General features: G+C 37.6%; 1 protein-coding gene across 2 annotated transcripts; it reads left to right on the plus strand.

The window, feature by feature from the left end:
- The first annotated feature begins 322 nt into the window (after positions 1-322).
- On the plus strand, positions 323-20,068 carry LOC126778078 (dosage compensation regulator). 2 transcript variants are annotated; one of them, XM_050501436.1, is made up of 23 exons: positions 323-689; positions 1,452-1,702; positions 1,801-2,048; positions 6,711-6,884; positions 7,295-7,374; positions 7,488-7,670; positions 8,438-8,532; positions 8,642-8,764; positions 9,382-9,530; positions 9,673-9,799; positions 10,255-10,404; positions 11,460-11,604; positions 12,355-12,458; positions 12,845-13,078; positions 14,076-14,231; positions 15,254-15,384; positions 15,493-15,662; positions 16,457-16,650; positions 16,745-16,859; positions 17,143-17,294; positions 17,733-17,924; positions 18,914-19,072; positions 19,561-20,068. In XM_050501436.1, the coding sequence occupies exons 1-23, from the start codon at positions 614-616 to the stop codon at positions 19,993-19,995; spliced, it is 3,843 nt and encodes a 1,280-aa protein (XP_050357393.1). In that variant the 5' UTR covers positions 323-613; the 3' UTR covers positions 19,996-20,068. The 2 variants fall into 2 exon arrangements, with proteins under 2 accessions (XP_050357393.1, XP_050357394.1); XM_050501437.1 differs by lacking the exons at positions 323-689; positions 1,452-1,702 and adding an exon at positions 3,019-3,094 and having other exon boundaries at positions 1,942-2,048.
- The last annotated feature ends 37 nt before the right edge of the window (positions 20,069-20,105 follow it).

Genomic DNA, 20,105 nt, shown 5'->3' on the forward strand with positions numbered 1-20,105 from the left:
TCGTTATCTCTGGGTTACGACGCTAAAGAAAAGATGAAATTCTTTGGATCAGCAAAAAATTTATACTCGATTATGATTTCTTTAAGTTTTCCCTACACAAATTTTTTTCCCGGGTCTGACAGTGGCCCCAAAGCCGGCACTGTATTTATAAATATTATGAAACGATGCCGAAAGTATGTGGAATTTTATGTTTTTTTTAAAAAACTGTTTCACAATTCACATTGCTTTTCCCTTCCCCACAGGCTGCGTTCGAATTTCCATAGACTCCATAGAATATTCTCGACTCTATTGGCTATTTTGACAGATCGATAAACTTCTGAATTTTGAAGTAAAGATCATATGGAAATTTTGGAAATTTTCCACCTGAAAGACCATACCATACTTTATTTCTTAAGCACAGTTATAATATACTCTTTGTAACTTTTGTAAGACGTCACCTTCACCTAAAGTGGACACTAGAGAAGAGTCAACCTCTAACCACCGAGCTGAGCTGGTGTCTCGGCATCCTTGTTATAAAGATTTAAATTATAATTATTAGTTGACTAGTGAGAATTTAGGAAAATTTAATAAATATTAATATTATCTCTCATTATCTACGTTTAAAGTTTTGACAATGGATGTGAAATCCTATTTGTTTTCGTGGGCATCAAAGAAAAGCTTAACACCGTCCTTTGATATTCGCGCTACTGGTAAGACATGTTTTATGTATAATTCTGAATTCCTTCATGAAAATAAGCAATTAAATTAATTATAATCAAATGTCAATAAATAAATGAAATTTTTATGTTAAGTTCATATAAATATAGTTTAATTTAAAAAAAAAATATTATGAAAAATAAGACTGCTGCCTAAATAAGTTGACATGATAGAATATAATATAATATGTAATAGAAACATAACCTCTACCTTATTTAGTTCAGGTATTTATTATTTAATGACATAAAATTCATGTCAGTCGATAATAAAAAAATCAATTATGTTGAGGCACTAAGCAGCAATCTTAAATGTTATCTGGGTATAGTAGGAAGGTTTTTAAAATAAGATTATTTAAAAAAAATAACCTAAGATAATAAAAAAAAGAGCTATTTTTTTTCATAAATAATAAAATTGTCAATCAACAAAATTTTAGACATAAAAATTGAATTGATTTGATATGGAGCTAACTTCATTGAGGTCTTCTGTAATTCTTAGTTGTATATATTTGTGCAAGCCTCTGCTGCCACCAACTCATCATTTATAATAATGTTAAACAGCACTACTTATTATTGTTATAGTCCGGTTTGAAGGGTGAGCTGGTACAATTAGATCCACATTAATTGTTTAGTTCTCAAAAATCCTAAAACTTATTTTATAGTAATAATAGGCTTTAATTTAGAAAAAGACTATCGATAAGATTAGGTGGTGATTCACTGACATAACAATAAAAAAAAATAATTAATTTTCGTTAAAAGGTCCTAAACATCGTCAAAGATTTTTATGTGAAGTACGCGTTGAGGGCTATACTTATGTTGGAGCTGGTAATTCTGTGACAAAAAAGGAAGCCCAGAAGAATGCTTCACGAGATTTCCTCAACTTCTTAGTAAGAACTGGGGAAGTAGCTGCTAATGACGTTCCTGCAGATGTCCAAGTAAAGTTTGATAAGGAGGAACAAACAAATCAAGGAAATATTATTACTGAACAACAGAATAAACCTGTTTTCCAGGTAAAATATCACCAACTATCCTTTCCTATAAAAAATATTTTTTAGGGCTAAGAAGAAAAAAGTAATACTTGTATTAATTTTTTTTTTTTGCTTTTCAGGATGGCAAGGGTCCTGAAAGCATGGGTCAAGCATACCAAGCTTATGGTGGTGAAAGAGAAAACTTCACTTATATAGATCGTCTGCAACAGCAGAAGAATGTTGAAGAAGCGGAAGATCTAGATGTCAATGCCAGTCTTCATGGTAACTGGACAATGGAAAATGCAAAATCAAAACTCCATCAATTTATGCAAATAAACAAAATCAATGCAGATTATGTATATAAAGCAGTGGGTCCTGATCATACAAGGTATGTGTCCTAATTTTATGTCAAATGTAAATTTTACTTATATTAAGAAATGCTTTTGTCAATTTTTTTAATTTTCATTGGACTGGCAACTTTTTATTTATACCATATTACTCATAAGCGATTTATTGAAAAAAATAATAATATGAAAGGTTGACATTATTACCAAAGCCTAAGCTCAAAATGATTGTGTTTTTCTTTTTAATTTTTGATGTCGAACCATAACATGACAGATATATAATATAAGAAAAAAAGAGACACTCCGATTTTGCTCTGATTAAAAAAATATTAAATAAGAAAAGAAAATCTTATAAATTCATATGTTTTTGAATTTCCACTGGGCGAACACTAGTCATTAAAAAAAACAGTTGCAAGTTATGCTCTAGCTCAAATTTTCATCTTGTATATATACAATAAAGTTACAACTGTCATACAATTATTAATATCATATTTGGGATTTATTTTGTTTCTGCGATTCATATTCTATATCTATTACTATTTGTTTTTTAACTGCCACTGTTTATTCACAATTTGAAAAATCAATGGCTAGCTATTAATTAATATAAAGTCTGGGAGTGAGGTTGAAGTTATGAATTAATTATACTTTCATGGATCATGGATGAACAACGACATTCTGTGCAGCTCTGCACTGAACGTCGTTGAAAGTAATGAATATAATTTAGATAAAACTTGAAAAGTAGCTTCATGCAAACAAATTTCATGCAAGTTATACATTTAAATCTAGTAGAAACCAAATTTGCAAGTAAAATGCAAAATTGGCTTCAAAGTTACCAACATCTCTACTTTAAATGGCGTTCCAAAACATATCTAAGACAAACTAACATAATGAGAACCCAATGTGAGTATTGGGTGATGATTACTTGTTAATCTCACCCAGTGCAAAATAAAAGTTATGATTGGAGATTTATTTGTAATTGGAAACGTATTTAGTCTTAGATTGTTTTGGATGCAGGTCCTTGGTCTCTGTACCCCGGTGTTACATTCGGCCACACTCCCAGATATAATGCACTGTTCTTCATTTATTTACGGTAAGTAATACGAAAAAAAAATGTAAAAAAAAATGTATGTATGTAAATTAATATTTCATATAAATTTAATTTTTTGTTTTTCTAATGAATAATAATTAATGAAAATATACATTTTTGAAATTGGATGTTTTCTGTATCTATTTCTTAAAAATAATCTTTTTGTATAATACCTCACAGAATCCTTTTAAGTACAAGACAGCATAGACAGGTTTTTTTTTTATTTTACTTCACCTATTAGTATAGGAGTGGAGTACCGGCTTAGAATAGTACTCCCCCAATCTCATCCCGTGGGTGTCGTAAGAGGCGACTGAGGGACGGGGAAAAGGGGGGATGGGCAGCAGCGTCCCCCCTCCCATAAACATCTTACCCCCTACTGCGCTCGCCAACACGCCTGCCCAGCGCGGCGAGTATGGGCAAACCACCTCCCTAAATGGCAGATGCGCACAAAAAAAGGCCCCCAGTTACCGGCAAGCCCGCTAGGCCCGACCAAGGTAGCGGTCGCGGTATCGGCAGGGCAGGGGGTGCTAAGAATCACCGGTTCACGGCAGGCTACCGTATAAAACGACTGAAAATGGCAACGTATAATGGACGCTCGATGAGGCTGGACCATCACCTCGCCGAATTAGAAGTAGAGTTAAGTCATATAAACTGGCATATACTGGGGTTATCTGAAGTCCGAAGACAGGGGGAGGACACGATAACTCTAGAGTCCGGTAACTTACTCTACTTCCGCGAAGGTGATAACCTCTCCCAGGGTGGTGTCGGTTTTCTAGTCAAAAAGGATCTCATTAGCAGCATTGTGGAAATCAGTAGTGTGTCGAACCGGGTAGCGTACCTTGTCCTAAAACTTTCCGACAGGTACTCCCTGAAGGTTGTACAGGTATATGCGCCAACTTCGACATACTCTGATGATGTGGTCGAAGCGATGTACGAGGACATCGCAAAGGCCCTCAACGACACCTCGAGGGCCCACTACAATGTTGTTATGGGAGACTTTAATGCTAAAGTGGGAGTACAAGATAGCGGTGAATCGAAAGTCGGACCTTACGGCTTGGGCTGCAGAAATCACAGGGGGCAAATGCTGGTAAACTTTCTCGAAGCGCAGGGGCTTTTTTTTGATGAATTCTTTCTTTCAAAAGAAGCCTCAGAGGAGGTGGACCTGGCGAAGCCCCGATAACGTGACAAGGAACGAGATAGACTTTATCATCTCGAATAAAAGGCACATATTTAGAGATGTTTCAGTGATCAACAGGTTTAATACCGGAAGTGATCACCGCTTGGTTCGAGGCACTCTAAATATCAACTTAAAAGCCGAAAGATCGAGAATGATGAGGTCTACTCTCCGACCTACCATGCTCCAAGCTGCTCAAGGCTCCGAAAAGTTCCAAATGGAACTTCAAAATCAATTCACCGCGTTGGAAACCATAAGCAGCATTGATGAGAGAACCGACACGCTGGTCAAAATACTGCAAAACACATCCCGCAAGTGTTTTCCGCCACAGAGAAGAGACAACGCACCAAAACTCTCTGCTGAGACACTCGAGCTCATGAGAAAACGACGAGAACTACCATCGTTTTTGTCAGATAAGGCCTTAAACCGAACAATAAAAACGCTGACGCGACGCGATCTCCGACGCTCCAATACCCGTGCCATCAAGGCTGCGATTGAGCAAAATCGGGGATCGAAAGTGTTCGCTCGCAAGTTTGGGAGGCCGCGTCTGACAAAACTTAAAACTGAAAATGGTGGGGTCGTTACCTCTAGGCCTGAGATTATCGGAGAAGTAGAGAGGTTTTATGGGCAGTTGTTCTCTTCAAGATCGGATAAACCCATGGGAATCAGTATTGATGACCAACGCGCCCCTCTTATGCGCCATTACTCCGAGGAGCTCCCGGTCGTTGACCAAGGAGAGATTAGGGCGGCTCTAGAACAGCTTAAAAACAACAAATCTCCGGGAGATGACGGAATCACAACAGAGTTGCTTAAGGCAGGCGGGACTCCGGTCCTGAAAGAGCTAGCAAGCCTCTTTAATTCCGTCATCCAACATGGCAAGACCCCGGAAACGTGGAGCGGGAGTGAGGTGGTACTGTTTTTCAAGAAAGGTGATAAAACCCTCTTGAAAAACTACAGACCAATCTCCCTCCTGAGTCACGTGTATAAGCTGTTCTCAAGAGTCGTCACGAACCGTCTCGCCAGACGACTTGACGAGTTCCAGCCCCCAGAGCAAGCCGGCTTTCGATCAGGCTACAGCACCGTGGACCACATCCATACTGTTCGGCAGATTGTGCAGAAGACCGAAGAGTACAATCAGCCGCTGTGTATGGCATTTGTGGACTACGAGAAAGCCTTCGACTCCATCGAAACCTGGGCAGTGCTCGACTCATTGCAGAGATGTCATATCGATTGGAGATATATCGAGGTACTGAGATGTCTGTACAACGCCGCTACAATGACTGTCCACATCCAGGACTGTAAGACGAAGGCGATCCAATTGCGCAGAGGGGTGAGACAGGGGGATGTAATATCCCCGAAACTGTTCACCAACGCGTTGGAAGACGTTTTCAAAACGCTGGATTGGACTAGGTATGGAGTCAATGTAAACGGCGAGTACATCTCACACCTTCGATTTGCCGACGATATCGTCATCATAGCAGAGTCGCTGGAACAACTCACCGAAATGCTGCGTAGCCTAGGCGAGTCTTCCCGGTGTGTCGGTCTCGGCATGAACTTGGACAAGACCAAGGTCATGTTCAATAGGCATGTCGTGCCGGGACCGATATACGTCGAGGGCAAACCTCTCGAAGTTGTTAGTGAATATACCTACCTAGGACAGATTATACAAATCGGTAGGAACAACTTCGAGAAGGAAGCCGATCGAAGAATTCGCTTGGGATGGGCAGCATTTGGCAACCTTCGTCAAGTCCTCAAGTCGTCTATACCGCAATGTTTGAAGACGAAAGTCTTCAACCAATGCGTCTTACCTGCCATGACATACGGTGCCGAAACGTGGACACTAACTGCGGGACTAGTCCACAAATTCAAAGTCGCTCAGCGTGCTATGGAGCGAGCTATGCTCGGAGTATCTTTGAAGGATAAGATCAGAAATGAGATTATCCGGAAAAGAACCGGAGTCACCGACATAGCTTGCAAAATTAGCAGGCTGAAGTGGCAGTGGGCTGGTCACGTATGTCGTAGGACCGATGGCCGTTGGAGCAGACGAGTCCTAGAGTGGAGACCGCGAATCGGCAAGCGCAGCGTAGGGCGCCCTCCAGCCAGGTGGACCGACGACCTTAAGAAGGTGGCGGGCACCAACTGGATGCGGAAGGCGGAGGACAGGGAGCTTTGGCGCACCTTGGGAGAGGCCTATGTTCAGCAGTGGACAACGATTGGCTGTTGATTGATTGATTGATTAGTATAGTGCGGGTATTAAATCATGGAACTGAATTTTATACTCATTTTACCTTATCAATTTTACTAAAACTTATGAGGTTATTCCTAGGTTTTTAATTAGCTTCGTTCGTGATTTAAATATAAGCTTGTTTATGTAAATGTAAATGTTTTTTTAACATTTTATTTATATTAATAAATCCTCAAATATTCTCCATAATACACCAACAGGAGTTTTTGCTGTGAGATGTCTATATACGTTCATCAATTAGGACGTAATGTGACCGGACGTGAAACTGCTTCGAATAAACAAACCGCCAGCAAGTCCTGTGCTTTGTCATTAGTACGTCAGCTGTACCATCTCGGTGTGATTGAAGCATTCAGCGGAACATTGAAGAAGGACCGGTAAGTGTGGAACTAGCTTATAATAATTTTTTTTAGGGAGTGACTACTTGTACATTTAATACATACATGTATATCATATTATATTTAGTATATCAATGATTTCCATTCACTAGCCATAGTAGAAAAATATGAAAATACATTTTTTTTTACATGACATTGACATTGTAAGAAATATTTACCATCAGTAATGCGCCACCAACCTTGAGAACTAAGATGTTATGTCCCTTGTGCCTGTAATTACACTGGCTTACTCACCCTTCAAACCGGAACACAACAATACCAAGTACTGCTGTTTTGCGGTAGATTATCTGATGAGTGGGTGGTACCCACCCAGACGAGCTTGCACAGAGCTCTACCACCAGTTTATGATCCTGTTTTATAATCTCAATTAATTCATTTTGAAATTTCAGATCGGCTGAAGGTATCATGAAGCCATATAAAGTGGCTATTAGCCCAGAACTGGAGAAAAAATTAGAAGATGCATTGCAAGGTATACCTGCCCATTTGTTATTTTTAGGATTATTAAGATAATGAGGAAACTTTAACAAATTATTTTATAAAATGAAAAAATATTATAAAACAATAAACCAAAACAAATTTCAGCATTAAACATAGAACCAGTGGATGTAACCACTCCGCAGCCAGAACAAGCCGAGGGTCAGGGCGTTACGTTGCTACAAGTTGACAGAGTGAAAGCTATGAGGGAGGCGCGACCAACGCCCTCTGGAGTAGTGTCCTGGTCGCCGCCACAAGCCAATTGGAACGCTTGGACTTGTTGCAATATCGGTAAGCTATGGGATCGTGTATTATGAACTAAATAATGAAAATTTATATAATTTTTGCTACTTTATTTTAACATGAGTTGTTACAAGACCAGTCTTCCGATTAGTTGCTACCTCTGTCTACGAATAAAATGACTTAATGGAAAAAAAAATCTAGAACGCACATTGTATGTGAATGATGTAATCAAATGACACATAAACATGATGATGTGATTAACACTATCATCAAAATGGTTATTGACACAGTAACAGCCTGTGAATGTCCCACTGCTGGGCTAAGGCCTCCTCTCCCTTTTGAGGAGAAGGTTTGGAGCTTATTCCACCACGCTGCTCCAATGTAGGTTGGTAGAAAACCATGTGGCATAATTTCAATGAAATTAGACACATGCAGGTTTCCTCACGATGTTTTCCTTCACCGTCAAGCACAAAATGAATTATAATCACAAATTAAGCACATGTAAATTGAGTGGTGCTTGCCCGGATTTGAACTCACGCTCGTCGGTTAAGATTCACGCCTTCTAACCACAAGGCCATCTCGGCTTCTTTTATTTATCCCGGTTATTGACACAATAAGTTGTATCTCAAAAGAAAATTTAACATATAAAAATAATACATATATTTTATCTGTACTGAAATTATATGCTATCACGATGTTAAAGATCCATAACAATCGGATTAGTATCTCTGTATTTGTTTATTGAAAACCAACAAACTAACACAAATTATTTATAATGTAATAAATATTTAGTGTGGGATATCTCTAAATTTTAGATGAAGGACCTTTGGCGACTACGAGTTTGGATGACATCAGCATTGACTTGGAGAAACATCATCGTAACGTCTGTCAGAATAGTGAGCTTTATCAGGTTAATATTTACGACAAAATATGTATTTTGAATTTGAGGCTTAAAATTAAAAGTGGTCTGTTGTCTATACCTAAAAACTGCCTAGAAATAAATAAAATTGTCATTTCAGGAGAGTGTGCGTGAAAGAGAACAGTTACCGGTTTATGCGATGCGTTCGCAAATCATGGAAGCGATAAATGAGAATCCTGTCATCATCATACGCGGTAACACCGGATGCGGCAAAACCACTCAGGTTCGTACACGTCACTGAAGTGACCATTGAATAATATATAAAACTGATAATATAAATTAAAATACTTTTAAGAGTTTTTTTATAAATGACATGTTGACTATAAGATAATAATAATTATGTCCTCCAGACCGATTTCGGCCACGGCGGCCAATCTCAACAGAGATTAGCCAACTACGCAGGATATATTATAGAGCACAAGTGTGTGCGCAAACACAGGTGCACTCTCTATTCCCTAACTCTCATAATCCGATGGGACGGCAATCCGACACGACTGGAAAGAGTTCAGGCGTAGGACCGACGGCTTTACGTGCTTTCCGAGGCACGGGAGTGTACACTTCCAACTTCCAGACTCCGGGCTGCTACTGAGAATTTTCTGACAGAAAAACCCAATCACTTTTTATTGGCCCGACCTGGGAATTAAACCCAGGTCTGCGGCCTTACATCAAGCCACTGGACCAACGAGGCAATCTATAAGATACATATCGGTTAAACCCAGATATTTTCTTTCTCACACCGTTGTCAATTACTGTCGTCTATAAAAGAAGTTATAATGCTATAATGTTTGGTGCGCGTTAAAAGTAAAGACAACCTCCTCAAGTAAGTGTCGTACCCGCCAGGTGTGTCAGTTCATTCTGGACGACTACGTGGCGAGCGGTCAGGGCGCGTGGGCCAACGTGTGCGTGACGCAGCCGCGACGCATCTCCGCCGTCAGCGTGGCCGAGCGGGTCGCGGCCGAGCGCTGCGAGGAGCTCGGCAACAGTGTGGGGTGAGCATTACATTACCGCGCGTGTGTATATGTGTGTGTACGTTTGTGTGTGTGCGTGCGTGTGCGTGCGCGTAACAATATGCGTAAACATTTTTGAAAAAGGAATACGTTCTTGAATTTCCTCGATTGTTTTTTTTTTCAGATATTCCGTGCGTTTCGAATCGGTGCTACCTCGTCCATACGGCTCCATTATGTTCTGCACTATCGGTGTTCTGTTAAGAAAACTGGAAGGTGGCCTGAGAGGTGTCAGCCACGTTTTAGTTGATGAGGTTTGTTATTAACGTTAAATTGTACATACAATTTATACAATATTTAGCTATCATGATTAACTTAACAATTGATTTTAAGTATTTAAAATTGATTATTATAAACACAGATTAAATCTCTATTCCATCACGCACAATATCCGATGGGACGGCAAATCTGACACGACCGGAAATAGTTCAGGTGCAACAAAAGGATTACTTACTTTTCGAGTTAACTTACTTACTATATACACTCATATATAGGAATACTCAAACATAGGAAATACAAATTATTTATTTATTTACATTTAATTATTCTAATATGCATTACAATAAAAAGCGTACATAGCAAATGATTAATTGATGCCAATAGACAACAATTACAATATACAAACATTTAGTATGTTTTAACCTATTTACTATTTATTATATATTATAAAAGTTCTGTATTTATAGTATGATTTTGTTCTATGTAACAGGTCCACGAGCGGGACGCCGACACGGACTTCGCACTCATTTTGTTACGGGACATGGCGCACACGTACCCAGACTTACGTATAATTCTCATGTCAGCTACCGTCGACACTACACTTTTCGTCAACTATTTCGGAAATTGTCCCGTTATTGAGGTAATTATGGTCATTCAAGTGATACGAATTGTCTATTACAATAGACGTGATATATCTATAATCTCTCTACTACATTCCAATGGCGGGAGTAAAGATAAACAAATAAAAACAAAAAAAAAAGTGGAAACTTTGTTGGCTTATGTGAGACTTATTTTGTTATCAAATGTTTATGTGTTATATTATGCTGTATGTTTTCCAAATAATTAAAAAAATTTTCATAATCCATGCGATTTTCTAATATATCTGCTACATTATGTACTACAAATAGTTCTTGTGGTTTATATATATATATATCCGTCCGTAATCCGTAACAGCCTGTGAATGTCCCACTGCTGGGCTAAAGGCCTCCTCTCCTCTTTTTGAGGAGAAGGTTTGGAGCTTATTCCACCACGCTGCTCCAATGCGGGTTGGTAGAATTCACATGTGGCAGAATTTCAGTGAAATTAGACACATGCAGGTTTCCTCACGATGTTTTCCTTCACCGTAAAGCACGAGATGAATTATAATCACAAATTAAGCACATGAAAATCAGTGGTGCTTGCCCGGGTTTGAACCCACGATCATCGGTTAAGATTCACGCGTTCTTACCACAGGGCCATCTCGGCTTATAGCTTACATATATATATATATTCCACTTCATGGTATTTTAATTCCAGAGTTCCGATAACAACTTCGCCGAAATTTAAAACGCCATTTTTGACAGATTCACAATGAATATAATTTTTTTTAATCATGACCACAGATGTCATGTCACTGCAACGTCAAAGTTTTTTATCTGGAATAAAACCCTTGGAATCGGATATACAATAGTATTTAACTGCGTTTATATTTGGGTGTATAGGCTTATTAGCATATTTTTATAATACTTTTGATGGTGATTGATCTTCTAGGATGACTGATATTTGCATTGACAAATTAACCGTCGAATCTAACTGGCCGGTTTTTTGTTCTCTTACACTTACTCAGTAAAAGCTCCTTAGTAATGCAAAATGTCATTCTCTATGGCACGTTATAATGGATGATAAATAATATTATTTTTATTTCTCTTTGTGCAGGTCCCGGGTCGTACGTATCCAGTCAAACAATATTTCCTCGAAGATTGCGTGGAGCTAACTAAATTCATGCCGGCACCAGATACGAGGAAGAGGAAATCATCAGGGAAGAAGGCATCTAGAGATGACGAAGATGATGATGAGGATGGTGTGGTGATTTGTTGATTAGACTTAAAATTACAAATATTATTTACGAAATTGCATTAATTATATTGTATAGTATGAATTTCAAATCCAAAAATAAATACCAAAAATTTCAAATAGATACTAATGTGGCAAATTGTCACACGATGCAGGTTTCGTTACGATATTTTTCCGATTGTTACGATTTCAAGGCTGAACCACTGAACCGATTTTGATAAAAGTTATTTATAAAGCAAGCTTGAATCCTAAAGACGTACTTGTACTTTTGTACTTTGTTTACCTAATAGTCGGTGGTGGTAGAGCTTTGTGCAAGCTCGTCTGGGTTGGTACCACCCACTCATCAGATACTCTACCGCGAAACAGCATTATTTTGTTTTTTTGTGTTCTGGTTTGAAGGGTGAGTGAACCAGTGTAATTACAGGCACAAGGGACATAACATCTTAGTTCTCAAGGTTGGTGGCGATGTAAGAGATGGTTAACATTTCTTACATTGCCAATGTCTATGGGCGTTGGTGACCACTTACCGCCTTCCTATTCTATTAAAAAAGCCGGCCGTGTCCCTCTAACACGTGACGAACACGCAGTCGAATACTAGTTAACTACAAATAAATACAAATAAGGCATACGAAAATTTGATAATGCTTGCCAGAATTCTAACCCACAACCTTTAGTTAAGAATTACAAATATTAATCAATGGGTCATCTGGAAACACAATAATCAATTACTTAATGTAATGAAATTAATTAAATTCAGGTGAAGGTATTGAGGAAGAGGAAGATTTGAACAAAAACTGCAAAATCGATAGCAACTATTCAACTCAGACTGTCGAAGCTATGACGAAATTATCTGAAAAAGATGTAAGTTTGTATTACTGAAATAATAAAATTGTTAAATATTTTATTCGTCAAACAAATAAGTTTAATCTTTCAGTAAGAATTATAATTACTATTAAAAAAATTCTATAATCAAATTTCATTCATCATATATTCTACCACCAAAGAGCAATACTCAGTATTGTTATGTTCCCGTTTGAAGGGTGAGTGAGCCAGTGTAATTACAGGCACAAGGTATATAACATCTTAGTTCCCAAAGTTGGTGGCACATTGACGATATAAGGGATTATTAATTTCTTACAATGGCAGTGTATCAGGTGGCCCATATTCTGCGTACCTTTTGTAAATATATATTTTTAATATATTTAGCTATTTACAGAAATATAAAATAATAATACTTATATTTTCAGCTAAGTTTCGAACTGATTGAAGCTCTCCTGCTTTACATAAGCAATTTGGGTGAGGAGGGGGCAATTTTAGTGTTCCTCCCGGGCTGGAATCTAATATTCGCACTCATGAAGCACTTGTCTCAGAACAAAATATTCGGAAATACCGATAGGTATGTGATACTGCCCTTGCACAGTCAAATACCAAGAGACGATCAGAAGAAAGTGTTTATAACTCCACCACCGGGACTTACTAAGGTGATTTATACTTTTTTTATATAACTGGTTCAAGGTAGATAGAATAATGTGTATTATATCCGTTTTAATCCTTAGTGAGATACTATATATTACTAAGATAGGTATGTAAAAAAACACTTGAAATAGTAATCACGTAGAATGAAACGTAAAATAATATTGCACAGACGTCGATGGCTTATGAAATCGTCGCAATAATACATCGTGTAAGTGGAATTATCAATCAATAATTTGACGAGCCGGTTGGCGTGGTTGGTAGATACTTGCCTTTCATGCCGAAGGTTGTGGGTTCGATTCCCACTCAGTTCATACATTTGTGTGCATGAACATGTCTTTTTGTCCTGAGTCTGGGTGTAATTATCTATATAAGTATATATTTACAAATGAAAAGTATTATATGTAGTATATCAGTTGTCTGGTTTCCATAGCACAAGCTTTGTACAAGCTTAATTTGGGATCAGATGGCCGTGTGTGAAAAATGTCCCAGGATATTAAAAAAAAAAAAAGTTATAATTACTTTTAAAATAAGATAAATAAGCGAAAGCGAATTTGATTGCTATGCGTTTATGTCTTAGCTTCTCGACAGATCATCATGAAATATTTCATACACTTTTTTTTTTTTTTATAGAATAGGAAGGCGGACGAGCATATGGGCCACCTGATGGTAAGTGGTCACCAACGCTCTTAGACATTGGCATTGTAAGAAATGTCAACCATCGCTTACATATCCAATGCGCCACCAACCTTGGGAACTAAGATTTTATGTCCCTTGTGCCTGTAATTACACTGGCTCACTCACCCTTCAAACCGGAACACAACAATATCAAGTATTGCTGTTTTGCGGTAGAATATCTGATGAGTGGGTGGTACCTACCCAGACGAGCTTGCACAAAGCCCTACCACCAGTACCACGTTGTCAGGGGTACAGAAAAGGATAAAGTATCGACTCCCCTCGTAAAATATTTCAATTGTAAGACATAAAACTCGCGTTATATTGCAGGTAATTCTGGCGACAAACATAGCGGAAACTTCAATAACGATCAACGATGTGGTCTACGTGATAGACTCCTGTAAGGCCAAGATGAAACTTTTTACATCACACAACAATATGACGTCATACGCCACTGTCTGGGCCAGCCGGACTAACCTTGAACAGGTATATGGTACTTGTTAGTTAGTTTTTTTTTTGTTAGTTTTTTTTGTTAGTTTTTTTTTTTTTGTTAGTTTTTTTTTTTTTTAATTACCATACATTTAATTTTACTGTTTTATCTCTTTTATATATATGTTCACTTCCAGATTAATTATTTGTGGAAACTGTATTGGCATGTGTGTTATTTAAGGTTTATAAGTTTTATGTAATATAAAATATGCTGTTTGTTTCACTTACTTACAAATAAACAAAATAAACAAAATATATTCATATCTTTAGGGCAAAATTATACTATCACTAAGTACGTTCGAGTCAACTCCCTTTGTCTCTCAATTTTTACTATAGACTAATGTATAGTACAATACAGCCCCTTTTTGTTATCTTCATTCAAATAAAGGACAAGATTTACTGGTGGTTGAACTTTGTGCAAGCTCGTCTGGGTAAGTACCACCCACTCATCAGATATTCTACCGCAAAACAGCAGTACTTGGTATTGTTGTGTTCCTGTTTGAAGGGTGAGGAAGCCAGTGTAATTACAGGCACAAGGGACATAACATCTTAGTTCCCAAGGTTGGTGGCGCATTGGTGATGTAAGCGATGGTTAACATTTCTTACAATGCCAATGTCTATGGGCCTTGGTGACCACATACCATCAGGTGGCCCATATGCTCGACACGACTGGAAAGAGTTCAGGCGCAGGACCGACGGCTTTACGTGCTTTCCGAGGCACGGGAGTGTATACTTCCAACTTCCAGACTCCGGGCTGCTACTGAGAATTTTCTGACAGAAAAACCTAATAACTTTTTATTGACCAGACCTGGGAATTGAACCCAAGACCTCCGGGTCTGCGGCCTTACATCAAGCCACTAGACCAACGAGGCAGTCGACACCAACAAAGTATTACAAAATTAAATAAAGATCTTCCTCCATCTTTAAAAATGTAATAATTTTTTTTCGATAATTGTTTGTATACAAACATAACAATATACAAATTTCTTTGAATGTAATAATTAAAAACTGTCTTTCAGCGTAAAGGCAGAGCTGGTCGAGTTAGTCCCGGAGTATGTTTCACTTTATGCTCTAAAGCACGTTTCGATCGTCTTGATGAGCACCAAACAGCTGAAATGTTCAGGACACCATTGCATGAACTCGCTCTAAGGTATTATTAAAACTTTATTTACTATAACATATTCAATATATAAATCAAATATATATATAAAAATGTCAACCAAAAATATCCATAATATAATTAAAAAAAAAATTGCAGCATCAAGTTGTTACGTCTCGGGAATATTGGTCACTTTCTATCCAAGGCCCCTGAACCTCCACCACTGGATGCTGTCATTGAAGCCGAGGCATTACTCCGTGACTTGGGCTGCTTGGATAACAACGACGCACTTACTCCATTGGGAACTATTCTCGCTAAACTACCAATAGGTTAAAAACATTTGGACTATGTGTATTATTATTTATTATCACTGGTAATCGCACACACCACTGCAGATCTTGAGAATTTTTCATTACAATCCCGAAACAATAAAAGTTATTGGGTTTTTATGCTGATAAATTTTCAGCAGCAGCCCAGAGTCTGATCAGGTTGTGTCTGATCGTCGTCCTCGGACTGTAAAAGTGGGACAATAGAATTTGTCTTGTGTATGCGGACAGACTCCTACAGCCTATTCCAATAGAATAAAAGGAGTAGATTTAAACATAACCTTAGATTTCCATATTCCATACGATTTACTCTGCTATATTATGCTATATAAATAGATATATCTTAGTTATAATACACTATTCCACTCAACAACTTATGTACAAAGTTCGTTGACATTCAAAATGCAATTTTTTCGGGAATACATAATAGATATAATAGATTATTCAAGATCTCGACCAATGATACCGTGTCAATTCAATGTCAAAGATGTTTCTTCGTCTTTATTCCTCTTGTGGTCGGAATGGGTTATAGTTGTTATTTGGTCACGTGGATCTCGTGGCGCTCCTCGTTAAGACGGAAAGGGTATCGCTGGTTTTTTAGTAGGTATTCCGATGTTCGGGGCGCAATCGTCGCCGTGGACACCGGCGAGCCCTACATACTCCCCCCCCCCACTTGCAAAAAAAGGTTTAAAGTTGATAGTATGTCCTGTACAATTGTCTAATTATTTTAATTGGCTACCGTAAGTTTTATAAATTCGTAAAAAAAAATGTTTTCATGTTTGAACGTTTTTTTCCAGAACCTCGCCTCGGCAAAATGATGGTACTGGGTTTTATCCTGGGAGTAGGTGACGCCCTCACTACCATGGCGGCTAACTCTACCACATTTCCTGAGATCTTCATTGTGGAAGGCAGGAGAAGGCTCAGTGGTCACCAGCGTGCACTCGCTGGTGAAAGGGCATCGGACCATGTCGCTATGCTTAACGCTTTCCAGGTCACTAATGAATTTAATTTAAAAAAAAACGTTCTGCGATAAAATTATTTAACGTAAACTTGCGTTACATACACGTTTGTTTATTATGTTCTAGATGTGGGAGAGGGAACGTGCGAAGGGCGAAGACGCTGAAGTGCAATGGTGTGATTGGAAAGGTGTTCAACATACAACCCTTCGTGTCACTTGCGAAGCTAAATATCAGCTGATAAGTAAGTTTAGTTGTAATTCATTTATTTTATGTATTAGAATAACAATTGTTTACCAAATAATATTAGAAAATATAAACCAAACAAAAATCAACTGTCTCCATTTTTTTTTTATTATGATATGAGATACCATACATTGTCTGTGCCCTTGATGTATTTTTCTATTATTGTGATCGAGTTTAGAAGTTTGATAATCCTGCATTTTTAAATATCATTATTATATTTAAAAATGCATTGAATACATTTACGTTCAAGTAATTAAATTCGATATTTTTTAAAATTTCAGATATATTGACAACGGCAGTAGGATTTTCAGAGGAATGTTGTATACCTCAGAGATGGAATCCAAATGTACAAGACCCAGTATTGGACTCGGTTATCGCCTTACTTTGTATGGGCTTGTATCCTAATGTATGCTTGCATCAAGGGAAGAGAAAGGTTGGTGAATTACTATTGATATGTTAAAGTGAAGATAACAAATATCAATAGGTTGGTGGTTAGTACAGCACAGTACAGTAACAGCCTGTTAATTTCCCACTACTGGGCTAAGGCCTCCTCTCCCTTTTTGAGGAGAAGGTTTGAGCTTATTCCACCACGCTGCTCCAATGCGGGTTGGTAGAATACACATGCAGATGAATTTTAATTAAATTAGACACATGCAGGTTTGATGTTTTCCTTCACCTGAAAATTCAGTGGTGCTTGCCCGGATTTGAACCCACGATGGTCGGTTAACATTCACGCGTTCTAACCACTAGGCCATCTCGGATTATCGGTGGTTAGTAGATCACCTAAAAATAAAGTAATAAAATCTTGGCCCCCATTAAATGTTCCTCCTAACTAAAAAAAAATATTAATGTGACTATTAATTATTTCCAGGTACTTACAACTGAAGGCAAACCGGCGTTGATTCATAAAACATCAGTAAACTGTAGCAATCAACAGCAGAAATTTCAATCACCACTGTTTGTGTTTGGTGAAAAAGTAAGGACCAGGGCGATCAGCTGTAAACAGACTACCATGGTAGCACCACTTCATATCTTGCTGTTTGGTAGCAGGAAGGTTGAATGGGTGAGTTATTATTAATATATATTATGGTGTATAGAAAATGAGAACTAAAAGCACTTTAGGAGAAGCCTATGGGCTGGGATTGGCTCACGTTGGTGATGATAAATATCTGATTAAGTAGTTTTTTTTTTATAGTTAATGTGAGCATTATCTTATACAAAGTTGCATTGCAATGAGCGCTAGCTAATAGCTACTAGCTCTAATATAATATTATTACTAGCTGACCCGAGCCCATTTCGTTAGGCGGTCAACATTTTTACTTTTGATTGATTGGCCGAACATTAATAAAATTTATATTTTAAATTATCTCTTAAACTAGGCAACCAAAAAACAAACTGTAAAAAATTAATTTTATCTAAATAAAATTTCCTTGGTAATAAAACAATTTATTTTTAAATAGATTGACGTGTTGTATATGAAAAAAACCAACAATTAATATGTAGATTACGACACGGTCGCGGTTCCATACATATGTCGTATTATCTCTTTAACCATTGGTCCAAATTATATGCAGTAAAAGGGAAAAGTCTTTTGTTTTAAGAACTTGAAACGATAGGTTCACTTATTTTGATAATAATTCATAATTGTTAATAATATGACCAATAAACATGACCTAACGATTTAGGATACTTTTTTTAATATAAAAAACTACTTTTTGTGACGTTAACTTTTTTGTAGGCATTATCAATTAAAACTCAATCATATATGTCTCATCGTAAAGGCAGCGTTCGTAAGAAACGTTTTCGTTCGACGGTTTTTTCTCTGACTTACTTTGCAAACCACTACCACGAAAAAAAGTCTTTTAATTTTTCGTGTTAATATATAAGCCTATGTCACTCAAAAATGATGTGGCTTTAAAGCTATTGGTAAAAATATTTTCAAAATCGGTTCAGTAGATCCAGAGATTACCCCCCACAACCTCACAAACTTTATAATAGTACTATAGACTAGTGCCTAACCTTCAGTATAATACTAAGTTTGGAACTTTCTAGATCGATAACATGGTTCGAGTGGACAATTGGCTCAATTTTGACATGTCAGCACGATCAGCCGCGTTGGTGACAGCCCTACGGCCGGCTATAGAGAAGTTGGTAGAACGAGCGGCGGCCGAACCGGATTCTGCCTTAAACTTCTCACCGCCGGAAAATAAAGTAAGTTGAACCAGACTGAAGACTGAAGCAACATTCCAGCATCATTCTAAATGAAACACTTAATCACCTCTTTCTTTTATATTTACCAATGAAAAATTGCAAATGTTGGCTTTTTTAAACCAATCAACCATATTGATTATATGTCTTGTGATGAAGAGAAATGTATAGTGTATTCCAAAATGAAGAAAAATAACCAAACCTCAGATTTAAATATTCCATGCGGTTTTCCAATAGCTTTGTTTATTATACACTACAAACTGTTCTTGGTTAATGTATATTTATTTATATTTAACGGTATTCCATTTTACTACTTATATCCACTTTAATTTTACTTCCAAATTTCCAATAACAACTTCGCCGACATTCTTGACGGCATTTTAGGTTAAAATTGTTTTCATTAGGTTATAGGTGTGCTCTACATTATTTTCTTTACTAAAAGAAAATCGAATCGACATAAGTGATCTTTATTCAGTCTTTAATTTTTGTAGGTTGTAAATTGCTTAAAAGCACTTTGCGTTATGGACGCCGGTGATTATAATATACAGCGAGACGCACCGATATTGTCATTTAGACCCGAAGGATTTAAAAGAGGAGGGGCACGAGGCTGGGGCACAAACGGTCCAAGAAACCAGGGAGGATATGCCAATCAAGGTGGCTTCGGAAGTAACGGCGGGTTTGCAAGAGGCACCGGAAATAATGGATTTGGAACTAGAGGCGGCTTTGGAAGTCGAGGTGGGTTCGGTAATAAAGGCGGCTTTGGAAGTAGAGGAGGTTTTGAAGGTAGAGGCGGCTTTGGAGGTAGAGGCGGCTTCGGAGGTAGAAGTGATTATGGTAATAGTAATGACGGTTATAACAATGGGAACAGAAGAGGGTTCGGATATCGAGGTGGTTTTGGAAATAGAGGTGGTAACCGCGGATGGTAGTCATTCCAAAGTTTTAGTCTTAACATATGAAAAGTGTTATAACTATGAATAAGAAATAAAAATGTTACTTTTTATTCAATTGTAGTTTAATTTATTCACACCTATTTCAA

This window comes from Nymphalis io, chromosome 25, assembly GCF_905147045.1.
Source record: "Nymphalis io chromosome 25, ilAglIoxx1.1, whole genome shotgun sequence".
NCBI classification, from domain to species: Eukaryota; Metazoa; Arthropoda; class Insecta; order Lepidoptera; family Nymphalidae; genus Nymphalis; species Nymphalis io.

What these genes read in the sequence shown, in the direction of transcription:
- LOC126778078 (XM_050501436.1), top strand. Translation starts at nt 614, where the DNA reads ATGGATGTGAAATCCTATTTGTTTTCGTGGGCATCAAAGAAAAGCTTA. An exon ending in GATGCGGCAAAACCACTCAG is followed by an intron (nt 8,765 to 9,381) that starts GTTCGTACACGT and finishes CGTACCCGCCAG; the next exon opens with GTGTGTCAGTTCATTCTGGA. An exon ending in GCCACGTTTTAGTTGATGAG is followed by an intron (nt 9,800 to 10,254) that starts GTTTGTTATTAA and finishes TCTATGTAACAG; the next exon opens with GTCCACGAGCGGGACGCCGA.